This window comes from Vidua chalybeata, chromosome 1 (assembly GCF_026979565.1).
Source record: "Vidua chalybeata isolate OUT-0048 chromosome 1, bVidCha1 merged haplotype, whole genome shotgun sequence".
Taxonomy (NCBI): Eukaryota; Metazoa; Chordata; class Aves; order Passeriformes; family Viduidae; genus Vidua; species Vidua chalybeata.
The window spans coordinates 138173556-138199072 of NC_071530.1; the positions used below are offsets into that span (position 1 = coordinate 138173556).

General features: G+C 38.4%; 1 protein-coding gene across 6 annotated transcripts in view; it reads right to left on the bottom strand.

The window, feature by feature from the left end:
* The window catches only part of TRPS1 (transcriptional repressor GATA binding 1), a 214197-nt gene that overhangs the window by 159075 nt on the left and 29605 nt on the right, over positions 1-25517 (bottom strand). For 4 of the 6 annotated variants that reach the window (XR_008430109.1, XM_053938829.1, XM_053938821.1 and 1 more), the window contains exons 2-3: positions 15383-15541; positions 11416-12344 (exon numbers count right to left, since the gene is read on the bottom strand). Coding sequence is in view for 5 of the 6 variants with exons in the window: in XM_053938829.1 (XP_053794804.1) it covers positions 11416-12344; positions 15383-15419 (966 nt within the window). In the remaining variant the exon portion in view is untranslated. The remainder of the gene's footprint in view (positions 1-11415; positions 12345-15382; positions 15542-25517) is intronic. The other 2 variants (XM_053938811.1, XM_053938816.1) reach the window with 2 other exon arrangements.

Sequence of the window (25517 nt, forward strand, 5' to 3'; positions counted from 1 at the left end):
TCTCAAGGATTACTCACTGCAGACATTCTCCAAGGAAATCTTCTGTTCCTCTCATGCACAGAGCTCAATTTAGTAAAACAAGGATGGAAAAACTACAGTAGAAAAATGGCATGTGGCAAAGAAAACTACCACACCCAAGTCCATGACATCACTAATTACACACACAAAAAAATAAGGTAGGTCTACTTAACTGTTCTCATGATGTCTGAGCAAAATGCTCTGCAGGAAGGGAAGAAGGCTTCCAGGGCTGATGTTATTAAAGCCCATATTCTCACAGCAAGGCAGGCCTGCCCTTCCCAGGAGTGCACCACACCTGCCCCTGACATCAGGAGGAGATTTGCTGCTCCTGTACAACTGGTTTGAAGGCCAAAGAAACAATCTCTTGACAAAAATGTCACATTACACAGCTTCTTTTCCTGAGTAGCAAATAGTGTGCAGCATCCAGAAGATAATTCCCAAAATCCACAGGCATCGACTCCTTTGCCATCATCCAGTCTACGACACATGGTGTAGACATGGGTGGAAGCTCCCTTGTGACATATTCTTAGTTTTTACACCCAGAAAATGTCTTACGGCGAATATAAAATTCAGCCTCGCAGAGTTTGATTTGCATTCTCCCAACCAGTAAGTGTATTACTACATTTCTGCAGGTTTCAGTTCTAATGCATTAGGCAAATGGTGTAATTATTTTTCTTCTCCTCCTCAACAGCTATGCCACAAAGATAACATGATCACTGCTCCTTGAGTATCACACCAAATGGAAAGACTCAGGACATACAGAGCATGAAATGTAAATATTTTTAAATGTAATATTAATGCCTTTTAGCCATTTAGCTCAGAGAATGAAATGCTATCCTTTATATCTCATCAGAATTGAGCATGTATAGTGAGGCAATGAGTTACTAAATCATGATATAATGAGCTGCCTCTATTCAGTCTCCAGTTCTTTTTTCTGTTTATTTTTTTCCTTAAGGAAGCAAAATCCCCATACACTGGTTAAAACCTTTCCTTAAATAAACTGAAAATGGCTTTCTGTTTGTTTAGGAAACATATCTCATTAGGCAATGATGAGTCAGGCAGCCAAATCATTAAGACTTAGCTGTAAGAACAATTTCACTTTCAGCTGGGGCTTCACATTCTGCTATCAAATTATGAACTTGATTTTGAAGAGGTTCTTTGCAAGAGGGATGTTTAACAGGTCTTCTGTAGTGCAGGAGTTACCTCCCTTTATTTATTTTATAGCAAGCAAGAATTGGAGAGAAAGCCATGCTTAGCCTGATCCCATTGACACCAGTGGGATCTGGGCCTGCTTTCCAGTATCTAGCACTTAAGGTCTTCATCCACTGCATTATTTCAATGTTCAAAGTCTTAGTGGTGTCAAAAGACAACTTAAAGAAAGCACTGATGGAATTACAGTAAACAGAAAAGAACAGCAGTTCACCGCATGATTACGTAAATTGCAAGGTGATCTGGTTTCATTCATTTAATTAGCTATGTATATTTGTTCTATGCATCCACAGAAGACTGATCAAAATGCTTTACCTTAAATGGCTCTAATGAGTAAATACATTCATTTCCCTCAATTGTCCAGCCACAGAGTTACAAATAACAAACGTATTTTGCAGACACTCTGTGGACACCAGTTACAAACTCTGAGTGACAATAATCCCAGCTGCTAGTCATTGCTAATTACTTTTATTTCAGAACATTGGTAAAACATATAGTACTACCATTTTCTACAGCGGACTGTAAATCACATAATTTCTGTAACTTGTGCTAATCCTACTTAGTGGTCTACACAGCAAGTTTGTGTTCCATGCTAATACATCCTTCTCTGCATCACAAGCAGATAAAGTAGAATTAAATATTCCCACTGTGCTGTATTAAGTTCTTGTAATGCAGGAAAGACATCTTTACACCACTCAAATGTAACTGATTACCAATTATTGGTTTGGAATTTCCCTGAAAACCTGCCACAATTCAAAATAATTCATTGCATTAGGCCATGTATGTGAAAAGTAACTCTGGGTCATCTTAATGTTATTATACTCAAAAGCCTCCTTTCATACATAACAAAGCCTACTGAAAAGCTCCATGAAGGTCATCATTCAAAGACAACTAAAGAAACTGATTTCCATGCAGAGAGGTTGGGAGAAGCACTTGAAGTGACAGTATAAACTAAATCTGTTTCAGCTTTCAGCCAGACACATTTGAAAGAAACCCACACATTTGCGGAACTGTTTGGATTCCTGCACTTGGTTCAAATCTTGGCTTGACTTCCAGATTTTCCAGTTACGTGTTGTATGTCTATGGTACTAACTTCTTCACTGATGTAATTGTCCTTCACCTTCTGCTCTCTCTGATCTGCCCCACAAAGAGGAAAAGTAAAGGAGGAGAAAGAGGAAGATGGATGGATGGATGGATGGATGGATGGATGGATGGATGGATAGATAGATAGATAGATAGATAGAGATATACATACCATAGAAATCAATATCCACATTTCTGTGTGGCATCAGAAGTGATAGATTTTTGTATTTACCCCTTTATTTCATTCTAATCCCAACAAAATTTAACCTCCTGCTCTGCTCTAACAGAGATACATTTCCTTAAGTAGACACTTCTTCTCAACATAAAAAGGAACCTAAACAAAAGGAATGCTAAAATTCTGTTCTAGCACTGGAGTCCAAAGTTGCTAACACAGCTAGTAACAGTCACGAATACAGGTACAGCTTGTAGAGGAAATGTAGGAGCAACTATAGATCAACAGTTCCCTCAATACACAAAGGAGAAAATTAATTTTCACAATTCTCTTCTTAAAGAGAACCTAACATACAAGTTCAGACTGTGGAAACATGATTTAATTCCTCCCTTCACTGTCATTTGCTTATGAAACCTTGGGATTATCACTTATTTCTGCAACATCTCAACTATAGCAATATAGTTGGTATTAATTATTATGCTGTATAAAAAAAGACAGATATTAGAATGGTTTCTCCATTCTTGTGCTGGTGCGGTTGCACTAATATTCTTTAAAAATTACTCTTCAAACCCATGTCTCATTCTGGGATTAAACTGAAATCCCATAAACTCAAAACTCGTAAGCATTAAGTTTATTCATCAATGGGGAAAATTGTCAAAATCTGAAGCTCATGTGTTAATACAACTAAGCTACCTCCTCAAACACCTCACACATTTCCAAAACTAGCCAGAAAAAGGACAAAAGATAACATGATAATTGACAGTGTTTCAAGATGTACTTTCTAAAGTATGTTGGCAAGTACTTCAACAAAGCTGTGTAACTGCACTATATGTTTCCAACAGATATGTCTACATTAATTAGTCAAGACAATGATTTCATGGAATAGACGGACTTGAGCAAATAGAAGTACTTTCTTCTTTTTAAAAAAAAAAAATGGGTCTTTGATTTTTATTTTGTCCTTGGTCCAAATGCTACCCCTATTCTCTCTCCTCCTTTTCAAAATTCAGTCCTAAATTCCATCATGCCAAAGCAGTTTACAAATACTTCTTACAGAATCTGAAAAAAATCACCAAGGAAGAGAAAATCTGCCCACTCCTGTAATCATGTATTTCATGCAGAAAATTCTACTAGCAAAAACTATATCCACATGAGAGATTCAACCACAAGGATTACATGCTCAGGGTAAAGCTGTCTTTGACCCCTGGCTTCTTCTGCAAGTACTGATTACAATCCATCTGCACTGGAACATCAAACGTTAATGATTTTTTTTTTTTTTTTTTCCCTTACCTGGGTTACATCTTTGGCTAATCAGGAGGTGAAAGGCTCCAGATCCCTTACCAATCTTCTGAGCCATCCAGTCTGCCTTTGCAATTACTCTTAATCTTCTAATCCTAAAATATTTTCTAATGCTCTTGTTTATTCATTTGCTTTGTGCAATATAGCATCCAGAACATTTTAACCATCCCACATTTATGAAGTTCTTCATGTCATGCAGGCCAGAACAGATTCCTGGCTTTCATGCAAGTTTGTGTAACACCACCCAGTTCTCTAACCTCCCCTGTGGAGAATTCACTCCCTCTCCCTCACTCTCATTCTGCATTTTAAACTAGGAGAATCTTCAGAGTACATTCTTAAAACTATTTACTGTGATTAATTTATAGGTACATAAATCTATGTTGCACAAGTGAGGAAAAAACTCAGGGCAAACTCCTGGCTTTCTGGGCTGTTCATACTTACCAAAACAAGAAAGCAAATTATTGGATCACATTCATTCAAAGTAAGTGCATTCTTCTTGAGATTTATTCTGTTGCCATTGAACGCAACATAGTTTTTGTGTCATTAGAATTTTATAAGTATTTTTAAAACAAAGACTGTGACAGAACAATAACAGAACTTAAATTAAGGTCAGGAGACCAGATGTGCAAAACCAACAAAAGAAAGAAAGAGAAAATCAAGACTTCCATTTGCTAACTAGTGTTACTAGACTAGTATCTAAAGAAGCACCATTCCTTCTATTCTCTGTAGATAAAATTACCAGACAGTTCCTTGGCTACTGTAAACTCACACAGCCTTAGAAGCTTAGAGGCAAACTCACACTGATTTATACCAGAAGAAAACCTAGTTGCTTTCCTTTTTCCCCAGGAACTTTACTTTTTGAGCTCTCATCTTTTCTGTAGGCTATGTTAGCAGTTTATAACTTTAAATATAAGCACTAATATTACTAGTCTCACCAACTGTTTTTATTAGCAGCTCTTCAAACACTATCAAATATCCCTGCAATAAGGTAAGGAATATCAACACATAAACAACTTTGCTTTGAAGCCTGTGAGTATATATCACATCAGTTGTTCCACAAACCGTCCATCTGAATATTCTAATATTAGTATAGACTACTCACTGCAAGGCAGCTAAAATAGCTTATTTCTGCCATAGAGCAAGGCAATGTTCCCAGACACTTACTATGTAGCAGCTGACATGCTGTAAATCACTGCCTATCATTCTGAAGAGTAAACATGCAAATATCTCCATAGAAATGATATAAAGAACTTTTACTGCATATAATCATACAAATCATTGCTTATCAGCTATTGTCAATATAGAAGTTAAATACCTCTTCCATGTGCTTTTTCACATAATATTTGTAAATATGCATGTATGCAGTTATATATGCATAAGAAGCAAATATATGTATAAACGCTCCCAAGCAAATGGATATGGACTTCTTTATATGTGTGATCTACCACCACCGATTTCTCTACCTGCGACCATTTTTTTTTCATGTCAGTTGTTTAAAAGAGATGACTGAAACCTGTGCTTCTGAGAAGTGACTCTCTCAAGTGTGCAAGGCAGCCTCCAAGCCTGATCATGACCCAGAAATAAAATTCAAAATAAATAGGTATGCCCACATGCAGGTGCAACACTCAAAGAGAGTTTGATAGTTTTCAGTTTATCAGGAAAGTGTCCAGGGAGTCTGCAACATGCTGACATGAAATGGGCCTTTTGTTACATCCACCTTCATGCAAGTTCTGATCTAACATATGTTGCAAAAACTAGCACAGCACAATGTACTCAACAAGATCGGGGTACATCATATGCAGCAACAGTTGTTCAGTTTAGTTAGATCTAATTCCTGTATTATGGACAATTAAGCCAAAGTCAGTGAGACAAACAATATAAAATTTGGATCCATTTCTAAGCATGCAAGGAAAATGAAACTCATTCATATGCATGTGTCTGTTTGCTCATGTCAACCACTTATGTGTCACCTGTGTCACCTTCTAGGAAGCCCACTTGACTACAAAGAATTTTAAGGTTTGATTTGCCAATAATACAAAAGAAACACTGTACTTGTTTAGGCCTCCAGTCTGTAATTCTCATTTCGTCTGTATGAGTCCCTTTGCCAAAATCAGCAAAACGTAAAGGAAAACCTTTATCATGAGAAGTGCTGCTGATTACAACTGTACCCCTAAAAATCCCTACAGTTTTTAAGTCTTACCTTCACAGCTTCATATTCAATCTGTTAATATAAGTGTGGAGGATAAAAAGCAGAACCTACAAATAAAATCACTGTTTCTCCTTCAGCTGAGTCTTAGTTAGACTAGACTTTATACTAGTCACACATGTCTAACCTAAGAACAGAAAACATGCCAGATTTGATACACTGAAATCCATACCACTAAAAACCACTCATGACATAACACCATGTAGACACATGGAACTCACTGGTGATTTATAAAGGACACAAAAGGAAGAGCTTTACAGACTCTGTGTAGTCATTTCTATCACTTTCTAGGACACTAAGTAGCCTGCTGGCTGAACATCCAGAAAGGCTTTTGGTTGCTGTGAAAATTAGCCTTATTCATTATATATACTTACATAATGTTCATTACATGTACTTATATATGTAACCAGTAAGTCAAGGGAGGTGGTTCTCCCCCTCTATTCCACTCTCGTAAGACCCCATATGGTCCATCTGGGGATGGGTATCGAGCTCTGGGGTTCCCAGCATAAGGCAGCCATGGACCTACTGGAGTGAGTCCAGAGGAGGCCATGAAGACGATCAGAAGGCTAGAGCACATTTCCCATGAAGACAGGCAGTTCAGCCTGGAGAAGAGAATGTTCTAGGGAGAATTTATAGCAGCCTTCCAGTACCTAAAGGGGCATAAGAATGCTGAAAAGGAACTTTTTATAAGGGCATGTAGTGACAGAACAAGGGGTGACAGCTTCAAACTGAAAGTGGATACGTTTAAATAAGATATTAGGAAGAAATTCTTCACCAGGAGCACAACTGAGGCACTGGAACAGGCTGCCCAGAAAAACAGTGAATGCTCCATTCAGAGATGCCCAGACCATGGTAGTGTTCAAGGACAGACTGGATGGGGCTCTGAGCAACCTAGTCTACTAAAAGATGTTCCTGCCTGTGGCAGGAGGGTTGGAACTAGATTCGCTTTAAGGCCCCTTCCAATCCAAATCATTCTGTGATTCACATATGACAAAGCATTAGACTGAGTGGTATAGGACAATTCTTACAATATTGGATGTCTAGAACTGGAGAAGAAAACAAGTGTCAATAACCTCTTGTTATTCTGTGGAGTAGCAGATAATGCAGTAATTTATTTGTTTTCTTTCCTTCCCCCCCACCCCCAGGTGCATTGAAATACAATCAACAAACCTAATGATGGCTTTTATCAGGCCATGTTTTTTCAGAAATTTGTCTTCTTGTATCTAGATTTGTCTTCCTGTATCTTAGACAGTCTAGATCTAAAACCATGAAACAATCAAAATTGGAGGACTAAATTTAAAAAAAAATTAAATTGTACATTCCGAATCTTTTTCTCTTTAGTCTGAATCTTTAATCTTTAGTCTGAATAGAAGAGGAGGTAGATCTGTGCCAACGAGCTCCAGAACCAGGGCCGTGCTGAGCAGGAAGCACCTCAAAGGTAGCACAGACAATATGAAGCAACTGTAAGAACTGCTGAGCACTGCAGTATGTCTTTATTCACGGCTGCATAAATACCCTTCTCCCTTGGGACATGCCATCTGAAACCCTTACCTGAACGCAGACATTTCTGTCCTTTCTGTGAGGGACACTATTCTCTTTTAAAACACACCAGGAAATGGGGTCATGCTCCCTTTTATACAATAGCCTAATGGCTTGAACACTTGTTCAGGAAACAGGAAAAGTAGGTTCCTTTCCTTGCTCTGCCAGAGGGGATCCAAGTCTGCTTCTTCACCTTTGCTGGGCATGTCCTACGCCTTAGCTATAGGCTGCTATGTGGAAGACAGCACTCTCCAACCTTCCTGTTGAAGCTGTCCCAATTACTACTCATAAAAAAATTGGGGGTTAGAAAAAAGAATGCCTGCTCTCTACTTGCCAGCAACTTGCCTGTCTCCAGACTCTAACATACACATTAAAGAGTCATTAGATCAAACAGAGAAAGAGGCTTAATCATACAGCAGCAAAGGCAATAGCTTTCAGCATCATAGCTGTTAACTTAGTCACATGAACTTTACTTAAAGCGAAGTCTTTAGATCCAGTATAAAGGCTACTGCTTTAGGCACATCCACAAAGCCTTACACAGGCCCAAATATCCAGCAAAACAAAGTTGCCTATACAGATTGATCAATTACCTAAATGTGAAGAAAAAGTAATGGGGGGCACATCAGCAAAAGATCCATTGAACTCACTTCAAATATTATTTTGATAAAAGCTATAAAGCTGGTTAACACATTCCCCAGGAATTCAAAGATATGGTAGTGAGTGTTTTCTGAAATCTATACTGGCAAGAAAGTTAATCTTCCAGAAACAGCTGAGTGATTTTACCCAATCCTATGGAATTTATTATAACTCAATGAACCAAAAACTTTTGAAGAGAAAAATGGGAACAAAGAGTACAGGAGATTTTCAACAGAAAATAACAGTTTCTGAAAAGACAAAGAACTCTTGCTGGATAAAATGTTCATATCAAGTTAAAATCTGCACAATAGGAATGCCAGAAAGATTGGATTATTTACACTGTTCCCAGACAAATTCTCTTTAGGTACTACAAAACAAACTTCCAGTATTTGAATACCCGTATGTGAAACCATATGTATATCCCCAGTTTTGCTGATTACACCCCCTAAAATCTGCATTTAGGGTTGGGAGGGTGTTTTTTTGGCTGTAGGCAAGGTTTAATTTCATTTCTGTGATACAAGTCCAAAAACACATTTGATTTCTTTTTCCAAGCCCTCAGCAAATGGACCACATCCCTAGATCTCTACAGATAGGAGATACTGTATTTTCCTGCACTCAGACATTTTCCCATTGCTTTTTGCTTGCCTTTGTTGAATGCAAACGATGGGGCTCCATAGCATCCCTCACTACTACAAATCTTCATATACCATCATCTCCAACTGAATATTGTGAGCCAGATCAAAGTCAGTCATCTTCATCCTCTGGCTTCTGCGCCCAGTTCCATGGCCTGAGACTATAAATCTATCAATAACTTCCAGCCTAGCTACAACAGAACAGTTTGCTAAGTGCAAGGGGATCAATAAATCAGATCCTAAGCCCAGTTCATTACTATTTCAAGTTAATTACAAAGGGATTATTTTCATTTAGCCCAATACCTATATAAAATAATAGTGCTAACATGAACCAATTATTCAGGTTCAGTTCCCTCTCATATTATACAGGAGTTTGACTGAACTGATTTTAACTGGAGCATCAATCAATACGATCCCTTGTTGTGGTGGGAGATGCCAGCCATTCAGATGCATGAGAAAAAAACCCTTCAAAATGGATATAGAAGTAATATAAACATGTGCAAAGGGGACTTTCAAATATTCTTTTACTTTGTTCATGAATCTCACAAAGCTGCTATGAATCAGGAGTGGGGGGAGGACAAAGAATAAAAATATTAAGCAGTTACTATCTTCTGACATGTTCTGGATCAATGCCTGGCACACGTGCAATTAATGAAGTATGGTATTTGCCACAAAAGCTTATTTAATCTTCTATTCCCAAATTGACCAGGGAAAACTAGCACCCTTAAAAATTAAGTTTCAAGGTGCAGGGTTTTTTTTCTTTCAAATAAACAGCCAACATTGTATAGGCTGTCTGTTCTATTTTGGAAAATGTTTTTTGTCTGAGAAAAAACTGATCTTAAGTAGATTATCTATGGACTGTTTCCTACCGCTTTTTGTCTCCCCTGCAGTATCTTACTGCCAGAGTTTAGTAGACAAGTATAATCTAGGTTCAGCTGTTTTATTTCTCATTCTATCAGTTCAAACTGAGATAGCTCACACATCTGTTTTATTTCTGAGAGCACTGCAAAGGAAAAGCGTCCAGCTCATTCTAATCAAGCATAAACTTTCCTATAAATAACTAAGGACCTAACGAAACAATTGTTTGGAGGAAATGAAAGTGTGTTTAGAAACTCAAATTCCTTTATACTGTATGTCTAAGCTGTTCCAGTTTGAATGTCTTCCTGACAGCATGGATCAGTTGCTCTAAGATGCTGTCCCTGGAGTCAGCAAACTGAAACTATAGCAGGAAATCCAGGTATTAACATCATACTATGTGCTAATTATAAATCATCATTTCACAATCTGACATTATTCACTTCTAACCTCTTTTAACTACATCACATATTTGCTTTCTAATCAGAGTTTGACAGGACAGAGTGTCTGACATGAGACAGTGATCTTTTAGTAAGACAGCAGTTCAAAGATTGCAGCTTTTACGCATAGTTACGAACTTAGTTTGATTTGCTGCTCCACAAAGAAATTGTAGAGTTTCTTTAAAAAGAGGAAAAGTTTAAATAATTTGAAAAGCTTCAAGTTCTTGGCTTGTTTTCTGGTTTTGGTTTCTTCCTTGATGTTAGATGTTAGCCATCTTAACCTGTCTTGCAAAATTTCTTTCCTATAGCTATGGCTTCTGCAAGCATAATTTCCACCTTTCTACCTTTTTATTTTAACATACCCTGGGAGTTTTACCTGTTGATTACTACAATGTTTCCATGTATGCAGTCACTTGAAAATGGATGGACATTTGAGCATGTATTGTATGCAAACTTCGTTACTTTGGTTTGATTTTTCTTAAAATCTGAATTTTTGTATCATATAGAATACTGAAATATCCTACTGTACCTCTCAGCAGTTCAATCCAAAGATTTTTTTTTTAAAGTACCATCAATTTTTTAAAATGAATTAAATACTAGCTGATGAGAAACTAACAAAGAGTCCATGAAAAACTTTTAAGTTCACTCTTTCATGGTAAAAATAAGATTTTTTTTTTTTCCCAGCAGTATCTGTAGGTTTTTTCCTACTTCAACTAGATGAGAATGACTGAGGCAATAATCCTTTTCTTACAGGCTTACTAATATGAAGGACAGCATGGATTACTGTTACTTTTTGAAATGTTTTAAATATCCATTGTGTATCCTGTTTTTCTGGCACTAGACAACTTCAGAGCTGCCAAGACTTGCCATTTATTTTATCTTAATAAAGAATCAATAAGCCAAATCTTGACTCCCAGCAGCTGATAATTTAGGATTACATTTTTAATTTCCAGCTGCTGTCTTTTGTCTATCTGGTTGTTATTTTTCATTATTATTTGCTCTTTTCTTTCCGTGACAGTAAATCCTTCACATATGATTAACAATTCAGCCATTTGCCTGTTTGCTGAATAAGATCTCTTGCTATTGATTACCATAAGGACTAAACCCTACACAGAAATGTCACTGATCAAAAAGCCAAATACTCCTCTACTGTACAAGACATTTGGCAGACCTGCAGAAAGCCTAGCTAAAATAGACCAAAACGGTTCTAGAGGCTTAGGCAGGTTATATGAGATACAGTAATCACACAGGTAGGACAGGCTTTGCAAGATCTGGCTTTGCAGTCGAGAAGGCAGTGGGCAGAAGTGGGGAGGCTGGGAGCATACAAACCTGCACATCGTAAGTCCCATTTAATAGGACAGGCCTCTGGGAATTGATGTCCTGCAGTACCCCTGAAAGCACAGTGCGGTTGACTTTCTGGAAGTCTTTGGAGTGGCTGAATTGCACCATGTTGTGGAGAGCCAAAATTTTAGTGTCGAGCTCAGCATCCTGCCTGGTGCGGTTGTGCAGTCCTAGGTGGTACTTGCGGAAGTGTTTGATGAGATCTGTGGGGTCGTTCCCGTAGTAACCATACCCACAGATGTTGCATTTGAAGTCCTGAAGCTCTGGAGACAGAGGCGCTGTATCTGGATTATCGTTTACCAACAAATCTGCTTTTGATTTGTTCAGCCTTAAACCCCCATCTGAAGGCACTTGTGGGTTTTTTGAGGCCATGGGGACCGGGCTTGAGCCTTGGCCATCAGTTTGACCACTTTGCACTTGCACTGTTTCATCTGAAGCTTTTGGCGACATCTGATGCTCCTCATTTGTCTCCGCTGCATCTCCTGACGGGGTACAGACCACATCTTGGGTGTCATCTGCATCTGATTTTTGAGGAGACTTCAAGGGCTCGCAGATTCCCCCAACAGCTGGAGATGAGAAAGCCAGCATATTTCTGTCTGTCACCTCATCATGAGGGAAGGATGGAACATTTCCTCCCTTATTGTGGCTTTCATAATTGAAGCCAGCCTTTTCACTCAGCACTGAGCTTTTCAAGTCCTTTTTAACACTGGAAGATGGCTCTTGGACATGCATGCAAAGTTCCTCCTTGTTACTTAACTCTGCCGCATCACCCTGGTCAGTGTTTTCTTGCATCTGCTCTGCAGAAAATTCTTTTTTCCTTCCAGACTCTTCACTTTCAGTACCTGTAGACTCAAGGGTCTGTACCTCACCTTCACTAGCAACGTTTCTTAGAGGGGGATTCTTTTTCCGGACCATATCTACCACAGAAAAAGAAATAAGGAAAAAAAAAAGAGAGAGAAAAAAGAAAGAAAGAAAAAAAAAGGAAAAAAAAAAAAACCTATAGAATTATTCAAGATATACAAGATATGTAACAGATTATAAACCTGACACTTTTAAAAGCATTCTGAACTATATGAATACATTGAGTACATCAACTTTTCAGAAAATTTTTGTTGAACATGTTTTTAAGCTATGCAGAAAACTTTTAAAAAATTAGCACACTGAGACTAAGCTTAACTAAAAAGAGAACTGTAGAAAACCTAAAAAGACACTTCCATGAGAATCAGTGAATTGCAAGTTTCATTATCTTTTGGGATGATAATGGTCCGACAGGAAGTATTTTAAATTAATGCTTCTTTTAAAATAATTTTAGAAAACTAAGGGGAAAAATAAACTTTTAAAGTCTAATGTTCATACACAGTACACCCACATATAACATAGGTTTGCAAAAATAGACCTAAAAGACATAATCTTAAGAAGAACTTAAACAAATTATTAGGAAGAAAACAGATTTGGAAGAGTAAGTAATTGAGGTTTCAGAGAAAGTATTTTCCTAAGAAGGTATCAGTTTCCCTATAGCAAAAGTTCTCCCTCCTTCTGCCCATAAACTTCAAACAGGATTATACGGATATTCTACAGTCTGGCCCCACAGTCCATTATTCATGTAATTAGTTCTATTTGCCAAACAAAGAAAAACTAACTTTATTAGGAAACCCGTTGTCAATAAAACTTTACAGGCCTGGATCCAGACATTTGACATCACTGTGTGGCTGAGCCAGGATCTGCCCTGAAAACACCTGGAATCCACATGGATCTCATCAGCCAAACCTTTCAGTCCTCCATGCAGACATAGCCACTACTGCTAAATCTGCAAGTACACTTCCAGGATCCATTCAAGAAAGCTGAGACAGGACAGCAATAAGGATCAGAGAGAAAGGGGGAGTCTGCCACTAATGAGTTAGCTGCTTTCTGAATGGGGGAGATTATGGAAGGACAAGCAAACACTCTCTGTAGGTACTAAGTACAATTCCTCATCCACTTCACCTTCCCCACTCTATTTAAGAGAAAATATATATATTAAACTCCCCTGCTCTCTCAACTGTGTGGTTCTGGATTTGATATTCATCACCAGCTGGTTTGATCCATTTGTGTTCACATGCTAACTATGGGCAGAAGACAGATGTGCCCCAACTTTTCTATGGTCTTAATCTTTGCCAATGCTGTATACAAGGACGGATGTTTCTCTTTGCCAAATTGTGTGTGGTCTGGTGGCAGCAGCCTGCAGTACCACACATGAGATGTGAGCTACAGACAAGTCTGAGCCCCCATTCCCAGGCCAGCCCTGGCCCGGCCCTACAGAGGTACTGGAGATATACATTGCTCTGCCAAGAGAGGACCACCTGGCGACTCTGGGAGCAGCACTGATGTGCTCCAAATGGTGCTGTATCCAGACCTTTGAAAGCTGTGGACGACCTTCTCAAAACAGTACTTTGAGAAGCAAGGCTGGAGACAGAGGTTAAAAATAAAAGAACAGGCATCTGTACATCCCCTTATTTACATCTGCTCCACATGAAAGGGCACTATATGCTCTGTTGATAAAAACAGACAACTTCTTAGTGGAAATGTTCAACTTGTGTCTTGGGCTGGCTCAGTTGTCTTTGTGGTTGAGCTGATCCACAGGCAGCATGGGCTACAGCAAGGCAGCTTTCACACAGAATGCCAGCTCATGTTACAGAAATTTTGACACTCTGTGTGGTCCTAATAGGTTTCTTAAATGCCTACTGCGATTCCTTACTGTAGAAGACACGTATGCTTGGGAACCAAAGTGCAACAACCAAATGTCTTCTCTTTAATATCAACTACATCTACGAGGTGATGTATGAACTAAATTGGACTTTTTTTTTCCCCCAATAACTTCTGAACCATGAAGTCACTCAGAACTCAGAGAAAATAGATATTTTCTGCTATGGTAAGAGAACTATTACAATATAGACTCAGCCTACTAAAACAACATGCACACATATATAATTCAAGGTATAAAGATACTTGTCAACCTTTCAGCAGTGCTACTTCTCTGTGAGACTCCATGAATGCTCTTGGTTAACACACACTAAAAATAACTATGAGTATCTCTGGTAGGTGTTCAGCTAAGTATGTACTTTTCTCCTGGTTACATGTTGAAACCATTTTTAAAATAACTTCCGTTTAAATGCAATTCGTGGCAGACAACAGAGAAAGAAGTCCTGACTGCGCAGTGAAGAAAAATCAGAAATTGAGAAAGTAAACATCATGACTGTTACCTCAGTCAAAATTAAACAAGTCTAAATGCAATGTTCTAAAATGTTTTTGTTACTGATATTTTTGGCAGATAAGGAAAGTTTAGAGATTTGCTATCTTCATGACAACTGACAGAAGAGAGTCAGAGAAAAGGACAGAAAAAAAGTCCCTTTAAATAAAAGAAAAGAAAAATCTAGACTCTATACAGGCTAACTGGACAGTAGATCTAGCTACTTTAGTTCTAATTTTCCCAATACATTTGTGAGTCTGGGTTGTTAACGGAGGGGGGAAAAACAAAACCGTATCAGTCTAATGGAGTTTCTTCATGCAATAGTCTACATTTGGAGAAAGAAAGGAAAGAAGAAAGAAGATAACATTGACTTCCTTAAGCTGAATTTAAAAGCATTTTCCCTTTTTTTTCTTCTTTTAGTTTTTGAAAAATCATCTGTCATTTATTTGATATCCACATAAGGGGATGGTAAGAAAAAACACAGGGATTTTTTGTTGCTGAAATTCCACCACTATCATTTTTCAGAGATGTATTATGTAAATAAAACTACATTTGCAATACTCCTAAATTGAAGAAACCATCCCCTAGCAAGTCATAAGTTAGATACAGAAAGAATATAGCCACTCTGAAATTATTATCTCTAAGACAAATAACAGATTGCACAATGTTTTATTGTGTGCCAAGAACGTTTTCGGTTAACAATTTCACTTGAAAAAATAGATCACATACTTGTAAAATCATACCCAGCATTGACTTCATAAGGCATGTGGCTTTAGAGTGCTTTTTACAATTATTAATTCTATTAGTCAACTAGCAGGCGGGCTAATGCAATTGTCTTAGAAGATGCACGGAAGACACAGAAGACATTTTGAGAGCTGATCTGTATATCTGCAAAACAAAACAAAAAAAAAAGGTTTTCCTTCCTAAATTATGCATTCAAAATATGGTGTTCACTTAAAAACATTATTATACCTATTGTACATTCCCATGCATCTATTACTGGACACTTTACAAATAGAGTCTGCTGTTCTCTATTTCCTTCAAACATGAGAAATCCCATAGCTCTCTTCTCCTCAGACACACGTGCTCTTGCACACACATGCACTCACACAAAAAGGCAAAAAAATATCTCACAACTAATGTTTACCAAACACAAAGTCTAGAACAACTTTAAAGTAACTGTTGAAAATGAGCTGTAGAAAGAGTCTTAAAAATTCACATGCATCATCATGGGACTGGCCTAATGGGATAGTTAATGTCATCTAAATTACTCCATCAGCAGTTGTAAGTTAACCTCTGCTGGCTGCCTTGTGCTCCACTTCAAACAAAATTAGTTAAAGGTGTTACTTTCCTTGTTAGCAGGCAACTTCCCACATCTCTACGGTGCCATCGCAATAGTAAGCACATTTGTTGGGTGCTAGTAAAGAAGCCAAGTGAAGAACAGGCTTTGGGACCAAACTACCTTTTCAGCACTGAAAATAGTGATCTGCCCAAAATAAAAGAATTACTAAGCCTGATGTGAATGAAAGGACTTCTCGAGCTGAGGGAATTTTGGGTAAGGCCCAGGTTGCAGCTATATGTGCTTTCCCTCAAAAACAGCCAAGGCTACTCTGTGTGGTTCATACATCTGCAAGATACAGATGTTCAATAGTCAGTCACATTAGTTTATCCCAAGAAAAAAAAACTTCTGCTAAAATCAGTTTGTAATTCAGGATAATGAATTACCATAGTGATTATTGTACTTCTTTAAAAAAAAAAAAGAAAAAGAAAAAACAAATTCTGGTAATCAATAGTTTCATAAGAGTTGTGAAGATAATGGCTAATTACCTGCTGATCTCCAGCTCCCCAGCAGGTCACTGTTGTTGCTCATTACTTTTACTGAATGTGATGGCTTGTCAACAAAGCTATTGCCTATTGCAACAAAATGGTTGTTGCCTGGTGCTTGTGCTGCAGGTTTTAGGTCAGATCTTAGTCATATGCTCTTTTTAACAGAATAATCCATCTAGAAATACGTTTGAATTTTATGAGATACCACTGACTAATCTTTGTACACGTAGATGCACAAGCAAACAAAGAGCAAACTGAGTCAAGGGTATATGAAGACTATATTATCAGTCAATACACTGCAGCAACAAAAAGTTAAACAAAAATATACATTTATATTCAACAGGCTCAAGTAGGACATCTTTGTCAAGGGATAGTAAAATTAATACTTTTACACTCATATATATTACACACCCACACAAAGACATATAATGCACATACAGCGCTTGAACATCAATCATTTTCCCAGAATAATGCAGCAAAAAATCATTAACTCTCAGTGTCTCAGCTTAATATATGTGTAATACTTACCTATCTCACAGGAGTGTTGTGAGGCTCAATTAATTAGTGACTGTAAAGCACTTTGTGATCCTCTAATGAAAGGTGCTACATAGCACAAAGTATTATTAAAATCATTAGGACCACAAAAAAGCCCTGTGGAATTCCAGCCTACACTGTCTGTTGGGGTTGGGACTGATCTTATTATTAAAAGGAGACCATCAGACTAATTTTCATAATTTTTTCAAGATTTTTTCCCCCTTTGCTGTTGTGATAGCATGTTAGTAACTAGAAATTTAATCTTTATCATCTTAATAACATACACTCATGTAGTTTGTTACTGCAGGGCTAGAGAAGGGAGCAGTGCTTTTGGCATTCATATGGCTTTCCCTTTTAAGAAAAAAAAAATTGAGAGATTGAGAGACATATTTTGACACCTTCCCACACTCCACTCCAGCAGGACAGCCAGTCATGTGAGATCGCAGGATACTTGCTATAGCTGCATGGGAAAATGATGCTGTGGTTTTAATTTCTCTCCTTTTTAGACTTTTCTTTCACAAAAGAAAAAAAAAAAGAAAAAAAAGAAGAAAAACAGAAAAAAAAAAACTTAAGACACAAAACAAAACCCAGTTTACTACACATAAATAGACTACAAAGACTGTCTGCTGTTCTTCATATAAAAACCCCTAAGTGTTCAAAGTGCCGGCTTCTATCAAGCACATAAAGTCCTAATCAATCCGGAGCCTCCTCCCTACTCTCTGTACAACAACGGAGCAGCTGTAAGGCACACAAGCTCCGAGGCCAGCAAACTCCTGTTTTGAGACTGAATTTCTGTGAAAGCGTCTCGGCAGCGGCCCCGTCCCTGGGGAGCCACCCGGCACCCAGCCCTCCTCGGCAGCCTGTCCCGCCGGGCTGGCCCAGACCTGCGCCCAGCACAACCAGAAAGTTAACAAGCTCATTACTACAGCCCACAATTCAAAGACATGCCATGTTTTCTAATATAAGTGTTTGAAAAAAAAAAAAAAAACAACCTGGAAATAGCACTGGTGAAATAACTGGAAATAACTCCAGGTGAAATCGCTGAAATTACTGAAAATTAGACTACATTAGATGCAAACTACCCCAGACTCAGACACAATGGTAGAGGACTGGCCAAAGCTGCTGCCCTACTACCTTCCCTTGTGGACACTTGCACAATGAAATGACAGAAAAGAGAGGTACAGCTTCACATCCCCACCATCTCTGGCTGGGACACAGTCACACACGATGCTTCTCTCCCACTTTTGCTCATGGCTCTCAGAGCAAGCCTGCCAGTAAACAACCAATACACTGCCCTCCCTAACTTGTCTCTGCTGAGAAGGGAAGGAAAGAACAACCCCTTTTATGTAAGGAACCCAAGAGTCAGGCCCTAAACCATGGGAGGGCAGAATAAGCTTAATGACAAGCAACTGCCTCTTCAACAAGACCAACTCCTTTCTGCTTTGGCACAAGTGTCTTCATACACCATACAAGACAGAATATGTTACAGCTCTAAGCAACTGACAAGTTAATTCCAAAGGAGTTTTTAATCTATACATGTTTTTCTACAAGCCCTCAAACTGCATGTCCACTCTTTCCTGCCTGAAATTGCTAAGGTAGAACATGATTCCTCGTATCAGTAAAATTAGGCAGGATCAGACATTGTACTTGGACAAAATGCATCTGTTTGATATTTTATACTCCACATGCTCCACTGAAATTATGATAGCTTCATCAATCTAAAAAGTGCAAGAAGAAAGCCATGTATTAATAGAAGAAGAAAATATCGTATTAGTAGAACAGCATTATAGCAAAACACTTGTTTTTTCTCCTCCTCTCCTACTCCTTTGCATTTTCAGGTCTTCAGTTTAGCCCCTGATCACCAATTTGCCGAGGGCTGTTTGCAATTTTTTTCCCCACAAAGTCTACAGCAAAGAGACAAGTGAGAAGAGCCGTGGTCTGTTCAAGCTTGCTCCTTCCCATTTACATTCACTTTCCCAACATCGATCGTTCTCAAATCTCTAAAGGTGCACTTTTGGACATCTTAAATCCTGTTCAGCTACAAAGTGCCATCACCTTCAAACAACTCTCATCAGGTAAATCTCTTATTAATTTACATTGAATTAATTCACAATGATCTTTTCTATTACCTTATGCTTCAGAGCACAGCACACATCAGTAATCATCTAGCCACTGGAATCAATCTAACCTTTTCTATGGGTATAAAGCAGACACTTGGTCATTTCAAAAGAGTTTAGGAGTGGCATTTCAAAATAGATTGTTTAAGCCTACTTCCAGGCACTTATTTCATTTTAAGCTCATTCCTGGGGTAATCACACAGACACTTTCAGGAGAAACTGAAATCAAAAGGTGATGTTGTCTAAAGAAGTGACAGAGGTGACATGAAGGAGAATTGTATCCTATCTTGCAACCAAAATGAAGAATTCTAAAATTGCTTTTATTTACAAGTCTCTGGGCACAGCAGGTTGCTGCTCTGCATTTCTTACTAGCCTGCTGTAGAGAGCTTGTTCCTACCTGCCCTTCACCGCCATCCATCTAGGATAGGAGAGCCCAACAAGGCAAGATTCACTTTGCCCTCACTTCCAATCAAGCACCTAAAAGCACTCTGTACACATGACAACTAATTAAAACTCAACAAAGCTTGTGAAACAGGAAAACTAACATTACTGCCATTTTATGGATAAATAAAATTATCTACAGAGAAATTAAAAATTCAAAGTGTTCAAGGTGACGTGCAGGCAGAGCTCTTGGCTAGTGACTGAACCTGGGTTCTCTAAATGTCCAGGTCCCTATCCCTCTCCTGTATGCATTTCAGTAAAGAAAGCATCACCCTAGCACTTGGAAAAAGGCCAAGATCCCGTAATTTGTTAAGGTACAGAAGGAGCATCTCATGCAAAAATCTAAGTGCTCCAATTTATCAAGACAGTTATGGGATAAGCTGATATTTTATTTGTATGTAAATTAGTCTCCAAAACAGCATTAAAAGGCTGCACTTTCACAGAATATTATGCCTTTGCTTCTCTGTTCTGCATTTATCTAAACTCAGCTTTGTATATTAAAAGTAGTTGAATTTTTATGTATTGATGCTGCTTTACATGGTCCCCAATCTACTGTTACTGCACCATGGAGAGAATCCAGCCTGATTTGCTTACCGCAATAAAATAACTGACTTCTGCCACAACTGACACCTCCTGTGAGAGCCCTGCCTGCCATCCTATCCAAATCTTCTGATTATTCTATTAATTATCTGTCATTACACTTTATAGGATGCAGAACATTCCCTATTAGATGAAACCAGAGGTCCATTTAGTCTTGTGTTGTCTTTTGGAGATACCAGATCCTTCAAAGAAAGTTCAACTGCCTTTGGATAGAATCACCTACTTCTGTGAAAAATAAATTGCTCCTAATCCTCATTTCTTAAGACAGCGACTTACTTTCTGAAGAGTAAGAGGGTTTCTAGGCCTTAATTATCTCTCAAAATTTTACAATTTGTTTTTAAAGAAGTCTTATATACCCCCACATCCAATAAAAGTGACCAGTAACCAGTATCTATGTCAACACTGCAATGATCCTAGTATCAGTGACCTCTAATAGCTCTCACTCTACAATCTAAATCTGAAAAAAAAAAAAAAGGAAATATTTTAAGTGTTTAGAGTTTTCTTTATGCCAGTGGAGTAGAGTTTTCCCTCAATCTTGTACTAGTAAAAATCAAAGACCCCCTGGGCTGTGGGCACATCTATCACATCCCCACTGTTCATCTTGTCTTTAGGGCAAACAACCACCGTCTTGCCAAACTCTTCTAGTAGGTGTGGCAATCTCATATGTTTCAATTTCTTTTCAGCCTGAGTAAACTCAGTGTTCTCTGTAATCCAAATGTCCTTTGAAGACAATGGGAGTTTAGGGTTTGCAAATGACTCAGAACTGAATCTGAGTTGAGTGTACTGGCAGAGGCAAGCACAGTGCTACCTTCAGATGAAGAGTGAGGAAAGAAGGTGACCTCCTGGCTCCTAGGCAAGAGCAATCAGGTATGGGTACAAGAAATGACTCATTTGTTCTTTTGCATTAAGAATACAATGGACTGATCCTATTTCCCTTGAAGGTAATGGCAAAAGCCCCATTGACTGAGAAGCAAGTCTGAGATGTGCTGTCCCTTTCTGCCAGGTAAGGTCTGTGATATGAAAGACATCAGAGTTCCCTTGCCCAAAACCTCAGTCAAATGGAACCATAAATTACTTGGGAGAAGAGGAAAAGATGCAAGGGAGATAGAGGATGGTTTTGGCTAGCATTCCAGAAAAGTTCAAATAATTTTGTTTCCAACTAGAGGCAAAATCCTCCCATTTGAAACAGGATTGAAATTTCAGAAACTGGGAAGGCGGCAGAAGTCTACAGGCTAGACCTAAAACAGTAATATTAAATCATCACCAGTAAGGGCATTATTGTAGTATTTTTCCAGCCAGACCAGAATCAGGATGAACATGAGTTTGCAAAAATGTCCTTAATGTTTTTTTTTTCTTTAAAAAAAAAAAAATTGGCAAGAGTTTCCAGACACAAGTTACATAGGTAAGAGAGGGCAACCAAGGGCAACCGGAGTTGAGCCCACATACATCAAAGCAGACTCAGGCTTTGGGTACCTATCCAAACTGAGCCTTCAAAGGTTCTGATGTTGCCCTATTGTTTAGCTTGAATCTTGTCTAAGCTTGTTCAGGAGAACCCACATTCAGAAGCATGGAAGAAGGGAAAAAGAACACACATTTTCCAAACTGTGATTGCAAAACAAAACAAAAAAATGTAAATCTACCTGCTGCAGGGTAATACTGGTAAGCGTGGCTAGCTATTGTTGCTCCATGCTTTTCAATTTCCATATATTAGCATTCATTGTCGACATTATTAAATCCAAAGTTATTTGGATGCTTTGATCAGCAAATTGAACCTTGAGTCTATATATGATGTACCTATATTCACATAAAGCTTACAAAACTATTATATTTCCCTATTTTAACTTTTTTCCCCCCTCATGCTGTGAGTTTCCATATATCCCACAGACATAAATTCCAAACACAGACTATTTTATTTAGTAATTTATTCAAGAATTTAGATAAAAAGAAAAGCAATGGAAATTGTTTGGCAATCTCTATATAAACAGTTCCTATACATTTGGGTTGAATCAGCCAGCAATCGCTCATCTTGACATGCCTGTGACAGATAAAACTTCATCACCAATATGCCTTCTTGACTTAGAGATCAGGATACAGGGGATCCATATTACAAAATCTCTTTTATTGTTTATGGCTATCACAAAAATTAAAATCACATTAAACATAAGCATGTCAGAATTTTGGCACTGTTTTTCCACTCAGCACAAATAACCCCACTCTCCATTGTGAATGGGGGAGAAACAACAGCAGTGGCAACCACAACAAAAGACTGGATTGTGTGTTCCCTACACAAAACAGAAAGCTGTGCCTATTCAAGAAACCTTGGCCATTTGTCAGAAATTACAGAACTGATGTTGGAGCCCAATATTAGCTCCAGCCAAAGCAGTGGTGAATTACCTTGCCTTTCAAATCATCCCTGTTAACAAGGAAAGACTCTCTTGCGGCACATATCATATAGTCCTCATGCAGACTGAGAAACAGAGCCACTTTCTTAAAAAAATCCAAAGTAAAATAGATTAAAAAAAAAGACCAAAGTGAATGCAAATGGATTCACCCTGAGTGGTTTGTCTATTATTTGCCCTTTTTATCTCTTATTTTTCTTTTGAAGTTGAGAAATGAGGTGAAATGCTGATGAGAAAGCTAGTCTTGCAGCGCTTCCACCTCAGTAATTTGTTATGAAACGGCTTTAAAACAGTGGCATTTTTCGGAAAGCCATAAGAATTGAGTACACGCATTCACTGAGAAGTATGATTTCTGTTTTACCCATTTCAAGTATGATTTCTGTTTTACCCCTGAAAAGGGGGAAGGAGGGCGCAGAATAAGAAGACTCCTTGATACTCTGCTGATGTGGCTTTGCAGCAGCTTCATGAGTGCTGGCAACCCTTTAAAACTGGCAAGGGATGCCAGCGCCAGCCTGCTGACTGCTGGATGAATATATATAGTGCAAATAATGCTGTTCTTGAATCAGTTTTTCCCAAACTCCCACATAAACTTTCCATGGGAAAATTTCATAATGCCTGCATAAGTGATTTTATGAATCTAGCTTTCAGCTTTTGATAGAAGATTTCTTATGCTACTGGCTTTGATTCTTTATTGCACTAAGGGGTGGTGCCAAAAGCCCTCACATTAGCCTGGACCATGCAGACATCAGAAATTTAATTTAAACATCAGTAATCTGCCAGGATCATAAAATACATACAAAAAAAAGATTTAATTTTTTTTCCCTGGTAGGTAAATATGTAATTTCAGAAACACCAGTACAGCATAGGTGGCAGAATCTGCACGCAGCAACATATAGACAGAAACTGAAACTACCAATGAGAGTAGAAATCTTCAGTCTGCAGAGACAAACAGAAGTGAACAGTTTTTTTTATTCCTATTGAAGATATATTTTAAAATAAGTTAGGCACTATATTTCTTTTCCAGAAATAATGCACCTGAATGTTCCTTAAATATATATATATATCACTACCTCTCTAAAGGTTACAGAGAGGTACAACCATAGATTACACTAATTTCCATTCTCAAAAATCCCATGTACTCAAGCAAGTCTTACCACATTGCTCCTGTCTTCCTCCTCAGAGCTGCCTTCATGCCACCTCAATTTCCAATTCAGTACCTCACTAGTTTTAAGAAATATCCAGCAATGATGTTGAGCTGATTTGTTGCACTGGGATGTATCCCACAAAAAGTGAAAGCTTTTGCCGTGTTTTCACTTATAAAGAAAGCAACTATTAAAGCAACTTCTGGGTTCACTGGCATTTTGGAGTCTAAAAAAAGTCCCAAAACTACTTGCAGAGGCTACAACAGTACCTTCTTTGAAGTAATGTTGCAACTTGTGCAAAGGAATTTGGGATGTACCTGAGATCTGAAGGTGTGGGCTACAAATTAACACAGCCAATTAGGTGGAGAAGCTGAGAGTCCAACACGGATGGGGTGAGATACCCACAACTCATAAATAAAAGGACTGCCAAATGTGAGCCAGTTGGCTGAGTACAGATCATGTCGTTCTGCTCATCTAGCTGCTGCCCATCAATAATCTGTTGCTGTTTGCTCTCCCCATGACAATCAATCCAAGTTAGGGCTGCTTCTAATTTTCGAGTCTACGAATAGCTGCAGAACATCCACAAGTGCTTTTTCAAACAACTCAAGAAGAGATAAATGTTTCATCCACATATCCGCATGCAAATTCTTCCCAAAATGGGACTAGTCAAGAGTAAATAATTACTCCTGTAACAGTTTCATCTGATAAACAACAAGACATAAGGCTGCAAAAGTGATCTTTGTACCATTAACAGTCAAGAGATAATCTAACTTCTAAAATTACTTGATAAACTGATACAGGACCCCAAAACTGTGACAATTCTGTAGAGAATGTTTCACAATAGATGTAGTAATTTTTTAGGGATTAGTATTAGCTATAAATTTCTTACCCCCCTGAAATCTGGTACAACCGGATTTATACAGCAAAGATGCCTTCCTTTGAAGAAGACAGAGATGAAATCACAGCCAATTAAATTTAAGCATCTCAAACAATTCTTTTGTTAAGCAGTATGTATTGAAAGAATAAGAATACATGAGAGAAATTAGAAATTATCTTCATAATTTGGCCGTGGCTTCTCTTCTTATGAGTAATGAGAACAGCCCAAGATCACAGATAAAAACCTTAATGTCAGAAGACATTTGTACAAGCATTGTATGTAGATAACAAGATGAGCATATATATGCATATATGACCTAAAGAACAGAGACTGCAGTAAACCAGTGTATTTGTGAAGTACGTGAAGTACTTGGGTCCTCTCCAGCATCAAAATCTACTGCTTAAACCAAACATAGACTCGAGTCTCTCCTTTAAAAAAAATAACCTCGTTGTCATTGAACCCCGTATCATCTTGACAGGCCTTGGCCTATTAATAGAAAAATAATTCTCTTTATGACTCCCAGATCTAAAGAATCAATTTGATTTCCCATCCTATTACACCCTAAGTTGTTGAAGCTCTGGATCTCCTTTGAGTATGAAACAAAACTACCCAACAGCTCTGCTCATAACCTTCACGCTTCATGCGCCCACAGCAGAATCCACAGTAGCTCCCATTTTGCCTGTTCACAAGATGGCACGCTTGTCTCACGCCAGCTGCACAAATAAGTCTGCATTACACTCACAGCATCAAGGATAATTAAAGGTTAGGCACGGAGGTGGCAGCAACACGCTCCCACAGCACCAACAGCACCGGCGGGGCTGCAGGTCTGTCTGCTTGTGCTGGGGTGCCTGAAACACCATGTGGGCACTGACCTGCTGCTTTTCGCTTCCAAACTCTGATGTGGGAAACAGTGGGGGCTTGGAAGCT